General features: G+C 37.1%; 1 protein-coding gene across 10 annotated transcripts in view; it reads left to right on the top strand.

Moving 5' to 3' along the window:
- SDCCAG8 (SHH signaling and ciliogenesis regulator SDCCAG8) overlaps window positions 1–14559 on the top strand; it is a 250331-nt gene that overhangs the window by 123391 nt on the left and 112381 nt on the right. For all 10 annotated transcript variants that reach the window (XM_070385343.1, XM_070385344.1, XM_070385345.1 and 7 more), the window contains one exon: window positions 13826–13968. In XM_070385343.1, the coding sequence (XP_070241444.1) occupies window positions 13826–13968 (143 nt within the window). The remainder of the gene's footprint in view (window positions 1–13825; window positions 13969–14559) is intronic.

Consider the following 14559-nt stretch of genomic DNA (forward strand, 5'->3'; position numbering starts at 1 on the left):
GAAGCTGCTATATAACACAGAGAGCCCAGCCTGGCACTCTGTGACGACCTAGAGGGGTGAGATGAGGGGGAGAAGAGGAGGGAGGCTGAAGATGGAGGGCATATATATTTCCTTATAGCTGATTCACATTGTTGTACAGCAGAAACCAACACCAACATTGTAAGCAATTATCCTCCAATTAAAAAAAAATGAACATTTTAAGACATGTGCAGTAGAATAGATAGATACCATAGGATTACTAGCTTTGTAAAGCAAGAAACTGCCAAAGATTTAACATGTTTTGAGTTTATCAACTCCATTAATATAGCTCTTAAGGTACTGCTATGAGTAAAACAGAAATACTCTCTTGAATGATAATTCAACTAGGTGAATTTGTAAATAATTAAGCATTCATTCCAAGGATGTTTTTATTAGATTGGAGAAAATGTTCATTGGGATTTTTCCATAACATCTTGTGGAAAAACCCAAGCAGACTTTTTGGCCAACCCAGTACTTATAGACACATTAAACTTTGTAGTTGTCCACTAGTCAGGCATTATTGATTCAGTCAACTTGCAACTGGGAGTAGGGGGGAGATTAGGAGACAGTGTTAGGAAGCTGTTTGCAAGTCTTTGAAGTTACAGTCCCTTGATATTTATAGGGACAAATCCCAGGGTCTTCACTAATGATAGCAAAAGCAATTAATTCCTGCTATTAAATATAGTAACGTATTTAACTGACCCATTCGCTCTCTAGGATGTTTGTAAATATAGAACTAAAATTATTTGTGAGCCCATTGAAATAAATTCTACTACTAAAATAAACTATATTTCACTATAGCATAATGACATTTCAGGAGAGGGTTATGTTCTGAATTTAATTTGTAAGGTAAATATTCCATATGGTCAAACTTAATTTTGAAAACCCTTTGAATCATTCAAATTTACATAGTCTACATTTGTATGTATTGATTTATATGTGTTTAGAACCATGTATTCCTACTACAGTTTCTCAAAAATCTTTTTTTTTTTTTTTGGCCATGTTGCAGGTCTTGTGGGCACTTAGTTCTCCAACTGGGGATCAATCCTGGGCCCTTGGCAGTGAGACTGCAGAGATCTAACCATTGGACCACCAGGGCACTCCCTTAAAAACCTTTAATTCATATCATTTTACTTTTAATGTTGTTGGGATAGATTACTATTTACTCAGATGGAGACCAGATATGAATGAAGACAAGGAGGAAACCAGCCCCCAAAAGTAATCCTATACCACTTCTTTTATCATTATGGAAAGAGAAAAAAAAAAGCTTTTATTAAAACTATTTAAAGAATTTTTGCTTAGAGTAAGAATTGATTTAGGAGTCAGAAATGATTAGAAAACTGAAAAGTTTTTCCAACTGCTACATATTGTATTGGGAAGGCTAAAAGGTCAAGTGCCACTTTGACTCTCCTGCTATGTGGAGTCTTTGTGTTGTAAAAGATATAAACTTTGGGACCTAAGGCTAAGCACATTCAAACTCCACACTCTCAAGGCTACCCCTAAAATCTCTTGAGGAAATGCTTCTTCAAAGTGAATCTCAGCCACAGCTTTGCAAATTGAGAGCCTTGTGTTAGCTAGTGTGACATTTGATCCCAGACATCTCGAGTTAATCTTTTCTCAGTGTCTGTCCATGTTTTTTACCCATGACAAGTTGTAGTCCAAGAGGTTTTAGAAAGCACATTTTGTCATTTTTCTTTTTATCTTCTGAAGTTTGTTTAGGAAGATAATATACAGTATAGTATAAAGAGTATAGGACTTGAAATCAGATTAATCCCATTTTGAATCCCATCTCTGCCACTATATCATTTTGTATAAGTCATTAAATATCTGTCTGTTTTCTCATTGTAAAACAAGTATAGGATATTTATGTTTACAAGATTGCCGTGAACACAAAATGAGATTAAAACTAGAAAATCTAATAGTATGAAATAGTAACACAGTGCCTGACACATGAGAAATGATGGTTGGTGTCAGTGTTACTATTAGGCCTGATGATGCTAAAGCTGAAACTCCAGTACTTTGGCCACCTCATGTGAAGAGTTGACTCATTGGAAAAGACGCTGATGCTGGGAGGGACTGGGGGCAGGAGGAGAAGGGGATGACAGAGGATGAGATGGCTGGATGGCATCACTGACTCGATGGACGTGGGTCTGGGTGAACTCCGGGAGTTGGTGATGGACAGGGAGGCCTGGCGTGCTGCGATTCATGGGGTCGCAAAGAGTCGGACACGACTGAGCAACTGAACTGAACTGAACTGAAACGCATATTAAATCAATATTGTGTGCCCTCAATGATGATAAGCATGAACAGAACTTCTAGGATGGTATCAGCAACCTTTGGTTATCGAACTCAGGTTTGTTCAATTAGCTTGCCACTCAAAGCCAATAAATTGAGGGGCAAGTGTCAGTAGAAAGGAAAGCTGCTTTATTCAGAAAAGCCAGCAACCTGGGAGAAGGTACACTTCTGTCCAGGGACCAACTCTGAAGATTCTGCTTAGCCATGAGTTTTTAAAGGGAAAAAAATCATAGTTAATCATTAAAATAGGAGGTAAGAGTCTTCATCATTTTTCCATTTCATGCAAACCTTCTGACTTCTGATCTTCCTTAGAATGCTGTCTTGCTCGTGTGATCTGCCTGTGCAGTCGGATGCTCTCTTACCCACACGGTGCAACTGCACCTGTGGGGTCTGCCTGCAGATTTACTAAGGGGAAGCTAGGGGCAGAGAACCAATCGTTCTTTAGCTACTTAATTCTTCATTCTCACACCTTCTAATGTGGGAAAGCCTTCAATAGATTAGGCAAGGCATTGTGCACATTCATTAAAGCAGAAATCAGAAGTTAGGTTAAATGCTGTGTCGTGATCTCGTCTTTATGGTTAAGACCAGAAGAAAACAGGAATGAACAGAAAAGGGGTAAAGGAGCTGCTTACACTTCTACATCTACTACAGTAAAGACAACCATTTTTGTCCATTTCTAAAATGACTTTCCTATTACATTATAATGACTTTTTATTTACATAGGCTGGTTTTCCAAGAGTCTAGTTTGGAGAGTGAGTCTTAGTAATAAGTTTGGCTGTTTTCTAGACCAATGCTGTCAAGTAGAATTTTCTGTGATGATGAGATGTTTTATACCTGCACTGTTCACTATGGCAGACATGATCTGTATGTGGCTACTGAGCACTATGTGATTAATGCAGTTGAGGAGCTATGTTCTCTATTTTAATTAAATTAATTTTATATACTCATAGGTAGCTAGTGCAGCTTACAGTCAACCTTATTAATGGTTTAGTAAAGTCATTCTTAACACCAACAAGTTAATAAAAGTGTCAATGGATGAATACTCAATTTCAGATGAGTACATTCTTTTTATCCACACAGAATTTGATAGAAACAATCGTTTATCTTTCAAGTGATATATTGTTATGTTTTATTTTTGAATATCATGTACCACTTTATTTTTCTAAATATATTCTATGAATTCATCCATTGGGCTATGAGTGATAAATTCACATTGTCAAATTTTGACCACTTCAAAACCACAGGTTCTTCTTTCTCACTGTGCTAGAGTTCCAGTCTTCCTAGTGTTCTGTAGTATTTTTTCTTTTCTCATTTTCTTATGTGTATAAATAAATTACCCTAGATTAATGATTATTAAATAATTTTTAATTCACATATTTATTAGCAAGAATAAATCACTACCATTGGATTAAAATAGTTCCTATATGCTACTTTTTCATTCCAAGTAAAGTTATTCTTTGGAACTAAGATGGCCCAATTTTTAAAATGGGTTTTACATTCATTTCTTTTTTTTTTTAATTTTATTTTTAAACTTTACAATATTATTTTGGTTTTGCCAAATATCGAAATGAATCCGCCACAGGTATACATGTGTTTCCCATCCTGAACCCTCCCCCCTCTTCCCTCCCCATACCATCCCTCTGGGTCGTCCCAGTGCACCAGCCGCAAGCATCCAGTATCGTGCATCGAACCTGGACTGGCGACTCTTTCCATATATGATATTATACGTATTTCAATGCCATTCTCCCAAATCATCCTACCCTCTCCCTCTCCCACAGAGTCCAAAAGACTGTTCTATACATCAGTGTCTCTTTTGCTGTCTCGTATACAGGGGTATTGTTACCATCTTTCTAAATTCCATATATATGCGTTAGTATACTGTATTGGTGTTTCTCTTTCTGGCTTACTTCACTCTGTATAATAGGCTCCAGTTTCATCCACTTCATTAGAACTGATTCAAATGTATTCTTTTTAATGGCTGAGTAATACTCCATTGTGTATATGTACCACAGCTTTCTTATCCATTCATCTGCTGATGGACATCTAGCATGTCCTGGCTTCCATGTCCTGGCTATTATAAACAGTGCTGTGATGAACAGTGGGGTACACGTGTCTCTTTCAATTCTGGTTTCCTCAGTGTGTATGCCCAGCAGTGAGATTGCTTGATCATAAGGCAGTTCTATTTCCAGTTTTTTAAGGAATCTCCACCCTGTTCTCCATAGTGGCTGTACTAGTTTGCATTCCCACCAACAGTGTAAGAGGGTTCCCTTTTCTCCACATCCTCTCCAGCATTTATTGCTTGTAGACCTTTGGATCGCAGCCATTCTGACTGGTGTGAAATGGTACCTCATAGTGGTTTTGATTTGCATTTCTCTGATAATGAGTGATGTTGAGCATCTTTTCATGTGTTTGTTAGCCATCTGTATGTCTTCTTTGGAGAAATGTCTATTTAGTTCTTTGGCCCATTTTTTGATTGGGTCATTTATTTTTCTGGAGTTGAGCTATAGGAGTTGCTTGTATATTTTTGAGATTAGTTGTTTGTCAGTTGCTTCATTTGCTATTATTTTCTCCCATTCTGAAGGCTGTCTTTTCACCTTGTTTATAATAGTTTCCTTTGATGTGCAGAAGCTTTTAAGTTTAATTAGGTCCCATTTGTTTATTTTTGCTTTTATTTCCAGTATTCTGGGAGGTGGGTCATAGAGGATCCTGCTGTGATGTTTGTCAGAGAGTGTTTTGCCTATGTTCTCCTCTAGGAGTTTTATAGTTTCTGGTCTTACATTTAGATCTTTAATCCATTTTGAGTTTATTTTTGTGTATGGTGTTAGAAAGTGCTCTAGTTCCATTCTTTTACAAGTGGTTGACCAGTTTTCCCAGCACCACTTGTTAAAGAGATTGTCTTTAATCCATTGTATATTCTTGCTTCCTTTGTCAAAGATAAGGTGTCCATATGTGCGTGGATTTATCTCTGGGCTTTCTATTTTGTTCCACTGATCAATATTTCTGTCTTTGTGCCAGTACCATACTGTCTTCATAACTGTGGCTTTGTAATAGAGCCTGAAGTCAGGCAGGTTGATTCCTCCAGTTCCATTCTTCTTTCTCAAGATAGCTTTGGCTATTCGAGGTTTTTTGTATTTCCATACAAATTGTGAAATTATTTGTTCTAGCTCTGTGAAGAATACCGTTGGTAGCTTGATAGGGATTGCATTGAATCTATAAATTGCTTTGGGTAGTATACTTATTTTCACTATATTGATTCTTCCAATCCATGAACATGGTATATTTCTCCATCTATTAGTGTCCTCTTTGATTTCTTTCACCAGTGTTTTATAGTTTTCTATATATAGGTCTTTAGTTTCTTTAGGTAGATATATTCCTAAGTATTTTATTCTTTCCGTTGCAATGGTGAATGGAATTGTTTCCTTAATTTCTCTTTCTGTTTTCTCATTATTAGTGTATAGGAATGCAAGGGATTTCTGTGTGTTGATTTTATATCCTGCAACTTTACTATATTCATTGATTAGTTCTAGTAATTTTCTGGTGGAGTCTTTAGGGTTTTCTATGTAGAGGATCATGTCATCTGCAAACAGTGAGAGTTTTACTTTTTCTTTTCCAATTTGGATTCCTTTTATTTCTTTTTCTGCTCTGATTGCTGTGGCCAAAACTTCCAAAACTATGTTGAATAGTAATGGTGAAAGTGGGCACCCTTGTCTTGTTCCTGACTTTAGAGGAAATGCTTTCAATTTTTCACCATTGAGGATAATATTTGCTGTAGGTTTGTCATATATAGCTTTTATTATGTTGAGGTATGTTCCTTCTATTCCTGCTTTCTGGAGAGTTTTTATCATAAATGAATGTTGAATTTTGTCAAAGGCTTTCTCTGCATCTTACATTCATTTCTTAAATCTTTTTTTACTCAGGAAATCAGGAGAAGTTGAACTTATTGAACTTATCTTAATGAAATTAATATGTTATTTAATATAAGATATTGAACTTATATTAATGAAGTTCTTTATTTCATTCTACTTAATTTATATCAAAAATATAGTTTTTAATAATCATAAATATACCCTAATTTTTAAAATTAATTTTTATTGGAGTATAGCTGATTTACAATGTTGTATTAGTTTCTGTTCAGCAGCACAGTGAATCAGTTATACATATACATATGTCCACTCTTTTCTAGATTCTTTTCCCATATAGGACATTACAGAATATTGACTAGAGCAACCTGGGCTATATAGTAGATTCTTACTAGTTATCTATTTTATATATAGTAGTGTATTTATGTCAATCTGAAGCTCCCAATTTATCCCTCCTCCTCTTACCCTCTGGTAACCAAAAGTGTTTCTACATCTGTGATTCTATTTCTTTTTTATGTTTAACTCTTATTAGAGTATAATTGACTTACAATATTGTATTAGTCTCAGATAGGTCCATTGAAGTCAGGTCCCAGGACTGCAGTAATCCTGGATCTGGACCCCCTGTAGGCACTATGGAGGCAGCTCAGACTCTGGCCTGGCCCAACTCTGACATGTCTGTGCTCACAAAGTTTACAGCTGTTAAAACTAGATATGTCTTACCTGGGGAGCTTGTCCATTCAGATGTTTTGTAGGCACTGAGTTTACAAAGCCAATCATGGCAATATCAAATTCATGGTTTGTGTAGCTGCAAGGAGAGATTTTAGCTTTCTTCCTTAGTTGCATGACCTCTGGAGTTTAGCTGTGGTTTCAGCCCCACAGGGATCTGCTCTCAAGGTTGCCTCAGATCACACGAGTCTGCCCCAGCAAGAAAGGGGTACAGAAGTGGTGGCGGCTGTGGTCGCAAGAGTACCTACTATTGAGGAGATAGAGTGAGGAGGATGAGATGGCAGCCACTGGGGCTGCAGGGGTGGGGACAGGTGCTTGGGGAAGTCTGCAGCTGTGTTCACGAGAGAGCCAGCCCAGACTGGAATGAGGTACTTTGGCCAGTGGCCATGGACATGTAAAAGTCAGCCCTGGTGGGAGTCTCCCTAATGTGCAATGAGGCAGAGGCCAGTGCATGGTGACAGAGGCTGCAAATGTGGCCCTGCCCCTTGCACTTCACTCAACAATGGCGTTTTGCTTCTGTGGAGTCCAGGTTTCCTCCACAAGCATTCAGGGTTATGGATTTCCTCACTCCTGTGCCCTCAGGCTGTCTCTTCGCAGCCGACAGCAGTCCCCTTTCCGGATTTGCTTTCCAAACCCATGTTTCAGAACGTAACCCCCATCTGTACCAGTGGACACACATCTTAGGCTGGGGCACAGACCAGCTGTAAAGGTCTCACTCTGTTCTGCCCCATTGACCAGTTGTTGTGCTCTCCTCTTATAGTCCCCAGTGCTCGCATTCTGTCCCAGCTGATCTCCCCACTGCTGAGGAGGCTGCCTCCCTTGTAAAAACCTCTTCTGTCCTTCAGCTCCCCCGCCAGTGGTGCCGTTCTCATCCCTCTTCCTCTCCTTTTCTTTCTCCCTTCTTCTTTCTTTCATCCTACCTGGTTATGCCTGGGTCTTTCTTGTCCTTTTAGGGGTCTGACATCTCTGCTAATGTTCAGCCAGTGCTCTTTGAGAATTGTTCCATTTGCAGATGCATTCTTGATGCACTTGTGGGGAGAGGTGAACTTCACTTCCTCCTTCTCCACCATCTTGACTCCTTCGCTAATTTTTAAATTGTATTATAAAATCAATTTTATGGGGTGAAACCAAAAGTTTTTCTTTTTTTAAGGGGAATAGAATTAGAAGGAATAGGAAATATCTGAGTGCTTCAAATATAATTAGGGTTAGTATTGTTTTATGATATAAAAGTTACATTTATACATATGTGTGGGAGAGTGTATATGTTTCTAAACTATGGTATAAAATGTATTTCTTACTATGGATCTTGGTTAAAACAAAAAGAAATTGAAAGTTGTTGGCTAATTTATGATATGGTTCAGTTCAGTTCAGTCGCTCAGTCGTGTCTGACTCATTGTGACCCCATGAATCGCAGCACGCCAGGCCTTCCTGTCCATCAACAACTCCCAGAGTTCACTCAGACTCATGTCCATAGAGTCAGTGATGCCATCCAGCCATCTCATCCTCTGTCGTCCCCTTCTCCTCCTGCCCCCAATCCCTCCCAGAATCAGAGTCTTTTGCAATGAGTCAACTCTTCGCATGAGGTGGCCAAAGGACTGGAGTTTCAGCTTTAGCATCATTCCTTCCAAAGAAATCCCAGGGCTGATCTTCTTCAGAATGGAAAATCCTGAATGAAAGTTAATTTCAGCATAGATATTATACCTAGCCAAACTATCAAGTGGGCTTCCCTGATAACTCGGTAAAGAATCTGCCTGCAATGCATGAGACCTGGGTTTGATCCCTGGGTTGGGAAGATCCCCTGGAGAAGGGAAAGGCTACCCACTCCAGTGTTCTGGCCTGGAGCAATCCATGGACTGTACAGTCCATGGGGTTGCAAAGAGTCGGACACGACTGAGTGACTTTCACTTTAAACTCTCAAGGATATGCATGGAATAACAACATATTCAGGCATACAGATACTTTTTGAAAATGCATTGTTTGTGTACCCTTTCTTGTGAAAGTTACCTGGAGAATGTATTTCAACTACAGAAGCGGATAAACTGAGAAACAGGTTGACTTAAAACACATAAAACAAGAAACTCTAATAGGAGCATGTGTAAGAAAATCAACCAAATCAGAAATCAACCAGGCTAGACATGTCACCAAGCAGGATATATCTAGGAAAATAATTTAAAGGAACTAATGATTTACTGATATGTTTCACTATTGAAAAAACATTATGAATGGGTATTTGACAGAACTGTTTGAACATTTGGGGGAAAAAATGTTACTTACCTAGAAAAATAAACTATTAAAAAAGCAAGCAATTAATTCTATAAATAATAAAAGATTTTTACAAGAAAGTTAATTTAAGCAGAATAATGCTTGTCTCAGTAATGAACAGTATTTCTATAATCATTATAATGTAAATGAACTACTGACTAATGATTTAACCAAAATTGTTATAGAGGTGGATGAGGTGGGTATATTGGGTGGCGTAAGAGAGATAAATCACTGCCTTTTTTAATACAGGAAATCTACATGGATGAGTTCTCAATCACTCAGTCGTATCCAACTCTTTGCAACCCCATGGACTGTAGCCCGTCAGGCTCTTCTATTCATGAGATTTCCCAGGCAAGAATACTGGAGCGGGTTGCCATTTCCTTCTCTAGGGGGTCTTCCCCACCCATGGATCAAATCCTCGTCTCTTCCATCTCCTGCATTGGCAGGTGGATTCTTTACCACTAGTGCCACATAGGAAATCAATTTCGATGTTGGGCAAAACTAATACAATTTTGTAAAGTTTAAAAATAAAATAAAATTAAAAAAAAAGAAATTTATGTAGCAAAATCAAAGGACAGCATGATAAAAGTGAAAGTTGCCTGGTTGTGTCTGACTCTGTGACCCCGTGGACTGTAGCCCACCAGGCTCCTCTGTCCATGGAATTCTCCAGGCCAGAACACTGCCGTGGGTAGCCGTTCCCTTCTCCGGGGGATCTTCCCAACCCAGGGACTGAATCCATGTCTCCCGCATTGCAGGTAGATTCTTTACCATGTGAGCCACCAGGGATGCAAGTATGTTATTTTAAAGTAGGAATATGAATATCAGGGATGGATACTATGTGCCACTGAGGGTTTGGCTTAGAGATGGGGAGGGGAAGAACACAGGCACTACCTTTCTTTGTTAGGAGCAACTGAGTACTATTTGACTTGAATTAGGCACATTGCTTTGATAAGAAAATCTAATAAATAATGAAAAGAAATGATTAATAAGAAAATTGTGTGCATTATAGATTATAAATGAACAGTAGTCTTTCTCCACATCCCCTCCTTGGTAGTGTTCTCCTGAGGTAGCCACTTTTAACCATTTCTACTTTTACTTATTGAGATTTTTCTATGACATCACTGATTCAATGAACATGCACTTCGTCAAACTCCTGGAGACAGTGAGGGACAGGGAGGGCTGGTGTACTGCAGTCCATGGGTCACAAAGAGTCGGACATGACTTGACAATTGAACAACTTTTAGTTATTCTGGTGGTTACATTCATGACTTGAAGTATATCTTTTGATAAAGTGTAAAGCTATCCAGACTCATCTTTGCCCAGCTAGCCAAGAGATGGCCATGTCAAACTGCAGTGTGCATTGCAGGCTAATAGAGTACTTTGAGAGTAGTGTACAATTGGCCTATGACTGTTGTGGTCTTTCATCCCTGAGCCACTGTACACAGCCAAGGAAGCAGCCCTGACCTAGTTGGGCAAAGCAAAGGGTTATCCTGCCAGTGGGAGTATGGCATTTCTGGCAAGAGATTCCTCTTCTAACTGTTGGAGTTGGTGCCATGGCAGATTTTCCTGACTCGGGGAGTAAGTGTTGAGCCCTGGTCCAGCTGGTTCGATTATTTGTTGATTTTGATTATCTGCACCAATAAGCTGTTTCTCTGGCACAGATAATCAGAATCAGGCAGTAACTTTCCATCTTCCTAACAAAAATGCTTTTTGCATTTTGAAATTATAATAAAGTTTTATTCAGTGTCCTCCAAAAGAGTGCTTATCTGGAAATTTTATTGAATTAAATTAAGAACTCTTTAGTGCTCAGGGATAACCATAAATCCTTAGACGGATCTTTTTCCTTTACTTATATTTTTGCTCTTGAAGGGTAGAGAAAGATCAGAAGTAATGGTACCAGCTGTTTTTTATTCAGTTCTTGCTATATCCTAGGCACTCTGGTAAGTATTTGCCATCTCATTTTTGTCTTCCCAATAGTTTTAGGAGCTTTCTAGAGTTGGCATTCCCATTTTAGACTGAAGAAACTGGTGAGAGTTGAGTGACTTGTCCAAGGTCCCAGAGCTAGAGAGTGCCTAAGCTGTGTCTAAGCCCTGATTTCTGTTGATTCTTGGGCCCATGTTCTTTATCTCTGTGTTTGACTGGAATTCAGCATAGCATCTGACTTTTTATTACATGAGACTAAGAAAGCAGCTACTTTATACATAAAACCTGATTACCAGTATAAGGTCACATACATTATTGTTGTTGGATGGTGCTGATAAAAATTGTTACACCTTTTCTTTTGAAGGAAGTTTAGAATTTTATATATCTTCTATTTCTGTCACTGTATAGTGTCCTCTCAACTCAAAATTCTGGAGTCATCTTTGTTATCTTCTGATATCTATCCTTTTATTTACATGTACTCATCATGTTCTCTTTATATTTGTTTTAACTGTCACTACTTCTTATATTCGGAGTATTGCAACCATCTTTTTGTGGTCTACTATTACTGCCAGTCTCTACTGTCTTAATGATCATACACATTAATCTAGTATTTTGAAGCTCAGCTTCTCTCATGTTGTGTACCTGTTTAAATCATTATTTCCTCATTATCTATAAGGAAAAATACAGCTTTATAAATCTAGAATTTAAAATGTTTGATAATTGGTCTAATCTATCATTCTGTGAGTTTATGTGGCCTTACCTTCTTTCCCACTTTGCTTGCCCATTAAGTATATCCTTAATCTGGCCTATTGAAGCACAGATTTTCTCTAAGACTCATTTGTTGTTTTTTACATGCTTGATATTTTGGTTGTCTTTTTGTGTGTGTTTGTCTCATTTACTCAACTGAATTGCTAAGTCCTGAGTGTGGATGTGAAAACTCTGAGTCCATCATAATATTTAGCATAGTTTGTTGCACATAGCACTGTGTAAAAATATTAATGGATAAATTTTTGCAATTTCCTGGTGGTTCAGCGGTAAAGAATTCGCCTGCAACACAGGAGATGTAGGAGACGTAGGTTTGATCCTTGGGTCAAGAAGATCCCCTAGAGGAGGGCATGGCAATTCACTTCACTGTTCTTGCCTGGAGAATCCCATGGACAGAGGATCCTGGTGGGCTATAGTCCATGGGGTTGCAAAGAGTCAGACTCAACTGAAGTGACTGAGCATGAGCAGGAGCAAAAAAAAATTAATGGGTACATTTTTGTAATTTTAAAATTAACATATAATTCCAGTTCTACTTTGCTTTTTTGTTAATTTCATAAATGTTAGACCAAACTTAGTAGGCTAGGCTTTTCTCTTATGTTTTTCTATCTTTTTAATTATAATGCGTAATAAGATAGAAATGTATTGATAAAACTTTAACAATTTAAAATATTTTAAACAAATCAGTTTCACTTAGTAATCTAATCTGAAAGATATAGAAAATCTACTCTGAATGAAAGCAATATGCTCATTATTACATAATTTTTTTAAAATAGCTTGTATGTTGTTTTATTATATGGTAATGTACAGTTTTGATGGAGATAAAGTGAATATTTGTAGTGCAATAAATGTAGAAAAATAAACAATTTATCCTGCCTGATATATTCAGTGTAGTTGTAGATTGTTCAGAATACTGAGTAATAATATGAGGAAATTTGAAATGTACTTAAATACTAAGTTTAAAACTCGACTTAGACATAGTTTTGTTTTCCAAGAGTGGACTGTATTTTTGTTTATAAAAATTGCTTCTTGCTTTCTGCTGGCTTGAAAATATTTCACTCTTTACTTTCCCCTATTTTGTTTTTCTTGTTTTAATGGTCTGAATATTTATCTCTGTTTTCTTTTTTTTTTTAATTATGGATGTTCTATAATAGATAAATATTTGTACTTTAATGTGTAAATTATTTCAACCATATTCTATGTAAAGTATTTTTGCTTTGAAATATTTGAGTTTCAATAAGAAAGTATAATTTCATACTGAAACCAAAGAATAAGCTAGTATAGATTTTTATATATTTTGATGTTTATATTTGTTAATATCAGAGTGGTTTTATTGCCTTTTAAATGCAATTTTAATGCAATATTATTTTAGATCAGCAATGTCATACATTCAAAATGCTCAGCAATGTCATACATTGAAATTTCTCATTTTATTTTTTCCTAAAGTATTTTTTTCCAAATAATACTGTGTATCATAATGATGTCTTCTTTTACACCTCATGTTTTTCTAAAAGATATCTTAAATTATTTTACCATTTAATTTGATTTTCAAAACATCCAAATGAAACCATAAATGTGTCTTTTAAAATCAAGTCTCACATTTGATGTAAATCACTGCACATGTCTGATCTTATCTCACAAACAAAACTGTTATATTTAAAAAGTAGTGACTTTTTAAGTTTGTATTATTTTTTAAAGAGACTGAGCCTTAGATTCAAAACACAGATTATCCATTTTGACTATCCTCATTTAATCATTTCATTTTTAAAATTAGACTGCATCTTACGATCCAAAAAATCCTCACTAATGTGCATTTCTGGCTGGGTTAATTCCCTTTGTCATAAAGTGGAAGCTAGCCTAAATTTTCTAATAATTTTTCATCATATTGAAATTCATGGCAAAAATAAAAATGAGATAATTTTGAATTCAAGTGCATATATTTTATAGTGATACTCTTCACCCTCTTCTCTCTGCCTAAGGAAATAGAGAAATTGAGTTTAGAACTGAGTGAAAGCAAGCAGCGCTTGGAACAGCAGCAGGAGAAGGCAACCCGGGCCAGAGAGGAGTGCCTGAAACTGACAGAACTGCTGGGCGAATCTGAGCACCAACTGCACCTCACCAGGTACTGCCTAATCCCATTATGCACCATAGCACCAATTTCATTCCTCGGATTTTTGCCACAGGCTTCCAAACAGTTGTTAGAGTTAAGTCTTAGTCATTCAATTCACACACAGTTTCTAGGCATATTAAGAAAAGTGGAGATGTGGTAAGCAAAACAACCAGACATGTGAATGATAAGTGTGGCAGGGAATTACTGATAGATTACAAAACCTTTCATCTACAATGCTCAAATATTTAGGTGATTCTCTATCAATATAAGCAAAATGACATATTTCTTCTACCACAGCCACTACCTCTCCTGTTAATTTTATGTCTAATAAAAATGTTGAACTGAAGTATCTGAGGAATATATTTAGGAAAATAGTGAGATACTGTCAGTGGTGAAAGAGACAAAACGAAAGATATCCTAAGATGCAAACTGAGGTGGAAGTGCTACAAAATAAGCAACCTGAGTCCTAAGGAGGTGTAAAAGTTAGAGATGGAACTGACTGACTCTGTTCATGTTTAAACCATTACTATAACCCTGCTTATGCCATCGTGGTTTCAAATTTCATCACTTCCATCATGAGATATTTTGGTGTGAGAGCATCAT

The sequence above is a fragment of the Bos mutus genome, chromosome 16, assembly GCF_027580195.1.
Source record: "Bos mutus isolate GX-2022 chromosome 16, NWIPB_WYAK_1.1, whole genome shotgun sequence".
NCBI classification, from domain to species: domain Eukaryota; kingdom Metazoa; phylum Chordata; class Mammalia; order Artiodactyla; family Bovidae; genus Bos; species Bos mutus.